This window comes from Arachis ipaensis, chromosome B5, assembly GCF_059453495.1.
Source record: "Arachis ipaensis isolate K30076 ecotype BB chromosome B5, ASM5945349v1, whole genome shotgun sequence".
Classification (NCBI taxonomy): Eukaryota; Viridiplantae; Streptophyta; class Magnoliopsida; order Fabales; family Fabaceae; genus Arachis; species Arachis ipaensis.
Window position 1 is genome coordinate 159,604,146 of NC_142440.1, and position 8,654 is coordinate 159,612,799.

At 27.6% G+C, this 8,654-nt stretch overlaps 1 protein-coding gene across 1 annotated transcript; it reads left to right on the forward strand.

Moving 5' to 3' along the window:
* The first annotated feature begins 4,378 nt into the window (after nt 1-4,378).
* LOC107644949 (abscisic stress-ripening protein 3-like) lies at nt 4,379-5,894 on the forward strand. Its single transcript, XM_016348926.3, has 2 exons — nt 4,379-4,645; nt 5,498-5,894. The coding sequence occupies exons 1-2, from the start codon at nt 4,478-4,480 to the stop codon at nt 5,681-5,683; spliced, it is 354 nt and encodes a 117-aa protein (XP_016204412.1). The 5' UTR covers nt 4,379-4,477; the 3' UTR covers nt 5,684-5,894.
* Nucleotides 5,895-8,654: the final 2,760 nt, after the last annotated feature.

Consider the following 8,654-nt stretch of genomic DNA (forward strand, 5'->3'; position numbering starts at 1 on the left):
TATATTTATATAGATAATTATTTTGGTAGCTTAGTTTTTTATACATACTGATATAAAACCTATGATGCACGGACACTGACACGGACACGAGACACGACACGACACGGGACACGCCGACACGCGAATTTTAAAATCTTACATGACACGAGGACACGCATACATATAAAATATAAAGTATTTTTTAGATAAACCGTAATGATATTTTAATATTTTATTAATATTAAAATATAAATTAATTTTTTAAATTATTTTTAATGCTTTATTTTAAGTATATTAAGTATTTAAAATATTTTTTGTTTTAATAAATAATAATATATACTATATCTAAATTTATTTTAATAATATATATTAAGAATAAGACCGGACACGCTGACACGTGATGGTATTTAGGTGTGTCCAAGTGTGTCCGGAGAAAATTTTTTTATTTTTTATTGAGACACGGTTTGGACACAGCAGATACGCGTATCGGACGAGTGTCGGTGAGTGTCGTGTCCAAAATGTGTCCGACACGCAGACACGGCAACTCAGCAAAATGTCCGTGCTTCATAGTATAAAACACTTCTAAATTTGAGATTATATTTTCTTGAAGAATAATAAAGAGAAAGAAAATAAAAGATATATGTGTACACTAGTGGAAAGTTCAATTTAACAAGGATTTTTTTTATGTTATCCTCCAATTCAGTATATCAAAAATTAATTTATTGTTGATCTAAATTTTATTTAAAAATTTATCGTTGATAAATAAATTACTACATATATAAAATAATATTTGAATTTTCAATGCTTATTTAAAAAAGACTAATAAATTAATCATTAAATCAATCCAAATTATCCTGAAATATATATACCTCAATTGAAAAGAAAAATGTATATGTTACTATTTACCAAAATTGCCACTCATGGTAAATTGGTAATGTACTTGTATCTTTATCAACCAAACTTTTCCAATGATAATTGGATTTATCGTTTATGGGAGAAATAAGTTGATTTGCTAGTTAAACTCAAGTGAATTATTACATACACTAAACAAATTTTAAATTTTCAACATGTAAATGAACTAACCAGTAACTACCATATCATAACTCAAGTTTGTTATAAAAGATGTTTAGTTAGATATGAAGATTATTTTTGTCAAGCCTAATGGACTTAATATTTTCTCGGTAAATTAAAAAAATATTTTTTTAGGTGAACAATTAAATGTAATATTTAATTAAGAATCTTTATGGCTAAAAAAATTAGTTAGAAAAAAACTTTTTTTTAGTATGATTAAAGAGAAGGTTTGAAAAAGAATCCAAGAGTAAAAGCATAATCTTCTATCGTCAGATGGTAGATAGGTATTGCTTAAAATAGTGGACGAAACTATTTTTATTTATACATTTTCTTGCTTTAAGTTGCCTTATGGTTTAATTTTGAAAATTCACTCTCTACTTTTTCAGTTCTGGTGGGGACAAAAAAATTCTGAAAGGCAGATGACTTTGATTAACTGGGACATTATGACTTGTCCACGAAGAGAAAGAAGCCTTGATTTAAAGATCTCAGAATCCAAAATTTGGCGCTTTTAGGCAAACAGTTTTGGCGACTCATAACACAGCCTACTTCCCTATTATCCAAAATCCTAAGAGGTAAATGCTCTAGCAATGGTAATGCTATAATGGTAAAAATTAGAGTCTTACCTTTTTGGGGATGGAGGAGCATACTGGAATGACGAAAGATTGTTGAAAAAGGTCTTAATTGAGCTGTGGGTACGGGAGATAATATCCGAACCTTTGAGGATCCTTGACTGCCTCCTCCGTATCCTTTAATGATTTCTGACATGCCAAACAGATAGGTTATTTCTGAGTTGGTTCCAAGAGTTAAAGATCTAATTATTGAAGATAGAAATTGGAATTAGAATCTCATTCAAGAATTATTTCCTCAAGACATTGCAGACAGAATTTTGTCAGTTAAAATTCAGTAGAGTAAGGACAAATTGCAATGAAATTTGAACAAATCCAAGTAATATGATACAGCTTCAAGTTACAGAATTGACTATTTATTTTACCATCCGCCTCTGGAGCTTTGCCCTAATTATATGCAGCAGAAAAAGCCGTGGATTGATCTATGGAAGTTGAACTTGCCTCACAAAATTAAGCTATTTATCTGAAAAGTTTTCCATGGCCGGCTTCCAGTGCTTGCTCAGATTCATCACCGCATCCCATCTATATCGCCAATATGCCCCTGTTGTCATGAAGCAACAGAAACAATCACTTATTGTTTGATCAATTGCTCTAGAATTAAAGAAGTATGGTCTCAGAATTATTTTTGTGGCTGTCTTTCCCCTCAGAGTCCTAACAACTTTTGAACATGGTAGACTGTATCAACAGAGATGCTTAACCCGTTGAAGAATGCTGACCGTAATTCTCAATTGCTTGCCATCATTTGTTGGAACTGTTGGAAAGCTCGTAACCAGTTAATTTTTGAAGGTTCTACTTAAATGCCGTCTGTCATCCTAGCAAGCTTTGTCAAGTTGCTCTGTGAAATCTAAAGAATTCCCAGTTTAGATCGTCATCTCCATGAGACAAACTCTTAGTTTCATTCAATTTGATTTATGATTCTTTTTTCTTTAAGATTTTTCTTCGTTTTTCGACAGTGCACCGTTGGATGAATACATTCAGTGTATTGTTTTGAAAAATCTCCACCTTTTATTATGCTGTCCTGCTTTTGGACATCTTTGTATTTCATTTTTCAATAATTAATAAAATATAACCTATTATTTTTAAAAGGAAAAAAAAAGAGAAAATTAGTCAGAAATCCCCTCTCCGACCCAAGGCATACTATATGGGCCAGTGTTACATTTATACAAACTCAAAAACACATGACAAAATGGCCCCAAAAAAATACACTCATGACAAAAAACAATTCCCTTTTTATTCTTCATTTTCATTGTAAAACTATATATTAGCTTTTAATTATAAGAATGATGATTGTACAATAATGTATGTATTAAGAATTAAGATGCTCTTACATTATTTACTTTAAAAATCCGCTAGCGAACTTTGTCCCTTGGATTTAAAGTGGAGTAGTGCAATTGATCTCATGTAGTTTTTTCTTTTGTATTGTCAAACACAAAATTTATTTAAATATAATTATCATTTTATTTAATATAACTAGCATATTATTTATTTATAGATAATTGCATGATACTTTTACTTAGTGCCTAAATACCAACTAAATTTTTTTATAACAAATTTTAAATATTAATTATTTAACTATTTTTTACAATTAAATACCAACTTTTAAGTACCACACAGCAAACACATTTATTTATCAATCATTGTATGAAAATTGAATTTGAATAAAACTACTTAACTAGTAAGGATATAAATTGAAAAAAAAAATTCTTTTAGAACCCCATAAATTAACAAAGTTTCTCCTCATATATAATTAATCTATCATTTTAGGTCGGCATATACAAATCAACAACTAGGTTAATTAGTGTGTACGAATTTTTCAAATATATTCTTTTAATCTTCCTTCTTCTGAGGATAAAGCGTGTGTAAAAGTCAATTATATATTCCTTCCCCGGGTAAATTCTGGCTGAAAAAAACTATTTCAATATGGATCCTTCCATTAATAATAGAGTCAAAACAATTTTATTACTTTAAAGAAACGAAAGTAAGAAAAATAATCGTCCAAACCGTGAACAAAAAATTCGAATGAATACAAAGTTCCTCATATGTGCTAGCTAGTTATATATAAACTATGTTTACACCAAAATCAGCCACCAAAGTCAGTTATTAATATAAAATACATGTTGAAATATAAATATACATCGAAAATAAATTAAACTATATATGTATTTGTATACGAAAAAATCTAGGAGACAACAACTTTATTAAATTCTGGCCAACATGTAACTAGCAAAAGAAAAGTGAGTAATTTCACACCATTAAAAACATTATTGATGATTACTTAATGACTACAAATTACAAAAGTTACTGACTCCTAACACTTCTCTTTATATACAAATATATTAGTGACTGATTTTAGTGACAATTTTGGTGTATAAATAACATTTTCCATTAAAATATAGTATAAGAGGTATATATGCATGTATAGCACATTATATTGATATTTAATTTATTATATAAGAAGACTTTTTTGTATGTTACTTTAATATGTGATTTTCGTACATAACTTATTACTTAAGAAAAGACATTATTATTAATTAGTTTCTTTACTAATAATTAGAATGTCTTGACTCACATAATAAAAAAAAAATTAATATGCACATTATTTTTTTGCTTTTTGATCTTTATGCACATTATTATTAATAGAACATTAATATGCATTGACGAGAATTATTAAACCGCGTGACCTAATAAATTGCTTAACACTTATATAAATAGCTTAATTAATCTCCCACATAAAAAACCATCTCAATAAAACATAGAATCTTGTTATCATTAAGACCCTTAAGAACAATAACATATATATTATGGCTGAACACCACCACCACCACCACCTCTTCCACCACCACAAGGAGGATGAACAGCTAGTGGATGCCGCCGGAGCCGGATATGATTACAGAAAGGAAGAAAAGCACCACAAGCACCTTGAACAACTTGGTGAAATGGGAGCTATAGCTGCTGGTGCTTATGCTTTGGTAACTTTTATTTTAATTCCATAATTTTATCTCAAAAAGCATTGTTATTAATTTCATCGTAACATTTCATTTTTCATTAAATTTCAAATTTAGGTGCTCCAAAAATATTAAATTAGTATCTTGTTTATTATTCAATATATTTGACATGTTTTCACAGTAAAATGTTCTGATCTCAAGTAATTATATATATTGATTATGATGAAAATCAATCGTTTTTAACCACTGTGAGTGTGAGTGTGATGCATGTCGCTAATAACAAATCATCTATCAGTGAGTACTACTCAAATTATTCCAAACAAATTTTTTATTTAAAAATTTGGTTTAAAATATATTTTTTTTTATTCTATAAATCCTGAAAAATTAGTGACCTTACAAATAGATAGTCAAGTATAATTTTTTTTTATGTAAAAATTAAAAAATACTATAAAAAGTGTACGCACCAAAATCAGTGGTTAGTATAAAATATATATTAGAAATAAATTAAATAACACGTATATAATAACAAAAAAAATTTAAATATATAAAAATACGTTAGTTAGTTGGTTAATAATTTGTTATCTCCTCCCTTTCATTTAGCTAATCACCGCACATATATGAAGTTTGTTAACATATATTATATATTCTATATCTTAATTTAATTCCTTCTTTGACATGTATGATTGTTTATCAGAAATTAATTATCAAAATAAATTTTTAAAAAATTATCAAAACAAGATTATTTAATTTAATTTAATCATAGTTCAAATCACATAATTTTTTTATACTTATTTAGAGGTTAGGTCGAGTCTCAATCTTAACTTTAAAAAAATACATATTTAATTTAAATATTGACCAATTAATTTCTATGTGTAGCATGAGAAGCATAAGGCAAAGAAAGATCCGGAGCATGCCCACAAACACAAGATAGAGGAGGAGATAGCGGCGGCAGCTGCCGTGGGTGCGGGAGGATTTGCCTTTCATGAGCACCATGAGAAGAAAGAGGCAAAGAAAGAGTATGAGGAGACTCATGGAAAGAAGCATCATCATCTCTTTGGTTAAAGAAAATAATAAGAGAAGAAGAAGTGATGAGAGATCAAAGAAAAATAAAAGAGGGTTATATATATAGCAGCCTCAGTTAGCAACTATACCTTAAACATTTCGTTGATTAGGGACATTTTTTATGTGGGCTTCTCTTTTGGTGTGAATATGTCTGTGTTTGTGTTAAGATTTCCTAATTTTAATAAAAAATAATAATGTGTATAGTTATTGACTTTGATGTCTCTACATATATATAAATGAAGTAAAAAATAATGCTATGTGTATAAAAATTCGGTTATTAAATTAATCGGTACATATTTATATATAAATACGTTGTTTATAGGGGTGTGTATGGTCCGGTCTGACCTGAAGATTTGGTCCGTTTTCGAACATTTTAGGAGCTAATTTAATGTGATTTTATCAGGTTTAGAGTCGAATAAGAGTCTCAAAAATAGACTCGGTCATTATTTCGGATCAGATCCGAGCCATATTTCGGGTCACTCAAATTCAGTCCGATGACCCAGTCATCATATACAATTAATATTTTGTGTTATTAGTGATGGATGATGGTTATTCTTATGTAGAATTTAAATATTGTAAACCTTAATATTTTGTGTTATTAGTCATTATAAGACTATAAGTTAATGTTTTATGTTTAAAATGCATAAGACTTTAGACTAATGCATAATATTGTGTTATTTGTATTGATTTAAATATTTTGTGTTATTAGACAATATTAGTATTGATTATGGTTATACTTTAATTTTAAAGAATAGTTGGTTCTTGTTATATTTTTCTAAGTAAATTTTATCATGTCAAATAATGGTTGGAGTCTTGAAAATTTGGATATTTTCACATACTAGCTTACAAGAAAGTATCAAAGTAATATAATGTTAACGGTCCGGTTTTCACCCGGTTTTTATCCGGTATAATCGTGGTCCGAAAATTTATAGATTTCATCAGGTCTAGAGTCAGATTCGGATCTAACAAATAGGTCCGTTATATATTTCAGATCGGATCTGAGTCACATCAAACCCTGTTTCATCCGGCCCATACAAATCCCTAGTTGTTTAATTAATTTTAAAATATATTTTATATTTTAATATATATATATATATATATATATATATGATTTTTAATAAATTTTCAACACTTAAATGAACTAACCAGTAACTACCCTATCATAACTCAAGTTTGTTATAATAGATATTTAATTAGATATGTAGATTATTTTTGTCAAGTCTAATAGACTTAATATTTTTTTGGTAAATTAAACTTAATATATACTTTTAGGTGAACAATTAAATTTAATATTTTATTAAGAATCTTTATGGCTAAGAAAATTAGTCAGAAATCCCCTCTCCGGCCCAAGGCATACTACATGGGCCAGTGTTACATTTTTAGGAACTGAAAAACACATGCCAAAATGGCCCAAAAAAAAACAGTCATGACAAAAAAAATTATCCTTTTTCTTCTTCATTTTCATTGTAAAACTATATATTAGCTTTTAATTAAGAATGATGATTGTACAATAATGTATTTATTAAGATGCTCTTACATTATTTACTTTAAATCCGCTAGCGAACTTTGTTCCTTGGATTTAAAGTGTAGTGCAATTGATTCATATTGTATTCTCAAATACAAAATTTATTTAAATATAATTATCATATTATTTAATATAATTAACATATCATTTATTTATGGCTAATTATATAATATTTTTTATTTAGTGTTTAACTTTTTTCCATCTTATTTTTTATTATAAATTTTAAATATTTAAAATTTATTAAATTTTAAATTTTTAAATTAAATATTAATTATATTAAAATTTTATATTTTATATCTATCTTCATAAAAAGTTTACAAGTTTACATTATTGCACACTATAAATTCTTCTTCATTCTTCTTCGTCTCTTCTTATAATAAACTAGAACATTTTCAGCTAAGTAACTTACAAATTTACATTATTGCACACTATAAATTTTTTGTTGTGGCCCAGATCGTAACAGGATACAAAAAAAAAAAAAGAGAAAAGACCAAAGTCACTGAATTTTATTAAATTTAGAGATTAAGATTTTTTAAAATGATTTAGAGACTAAATTGCCACAAAATAAAACTTTTTTCTTTCACATTGGATAATCCAAACACCTTAGTTAATGATGTCACATGTGTTTATCGATAGGATTTAGCTGATAAAAACTGCCTAAAAAATTATTATGAATCCCAAAATACAAATTTAAAGATATAATTAAATAACTATTAATCTTGAGAATAATTTAAGTTTTGAATATAATTTTAAAAATCACTTTAAAATTTAATTCTTAAAAGACTCTTTGTGACTTTATTGAAAGATTACATTACATTACATGTAAATATTTTCATCAAGCAGCAAAACGAAAATGACACACATTATGAAGTAATTAACTCATCGTATTCAATTCTTTTCAAGTGGGGTTAAGTTAAAAGTGTATGTAATGGCAGCTATATATCATCATAATCTATTATATTGATTGTTATTTATTAATTAGCTGGCTAGCTAACGATAATTTATTTATTTTGATTAGGGGTGAGTACGGGTTGGTTTGGTTCGGGTTTATGGTAAAATACTAAAATTAGAACCGAATTGATCAAAATGTAATTGGTTCAATTTGGTTTAAATTTGTATGTTTTTTTACATGTACCCGAACCAAACCAAACCGATTAAGAACGGATTGGTTCGGTTCGGATAATTGGGTACCCGATAACTTTGAAATTCATAAAAAAAAAACCAAATTTTTATCTTAAAAATTCAACAAGTACAATAAACATGTAATATCAATAGAAATAATCCAAACATATTAAACACCAAATACATTAAAAACTAAACTCATTAAAATCCAAACATATTAATAATGAATAATCATTGTCTAATGAAAAAGTCATATATATTTTTTTATTTTTTTATTTAATTAATATATGATCGGGTTCGCGGGTTGGTTCGGGTTCCGCACTC

Excerpts from the sequence above, each read along its gene's own strand:
- LOC107644949 (XM_016348926.3), top strand. The coding sequence starts at position 4,478 with ATGGCTGAACACCACCACCACCACCACCTCTTCCACCACCACAAGGAG. Across the intron at positions 4,646-5,497 it reads CTGCTGGTGCTTATGCTTTG|CATGAGAAGCATAAGGCAAA; the intron begins GTAACTTTTATT and ends TTCTATGTGTAG.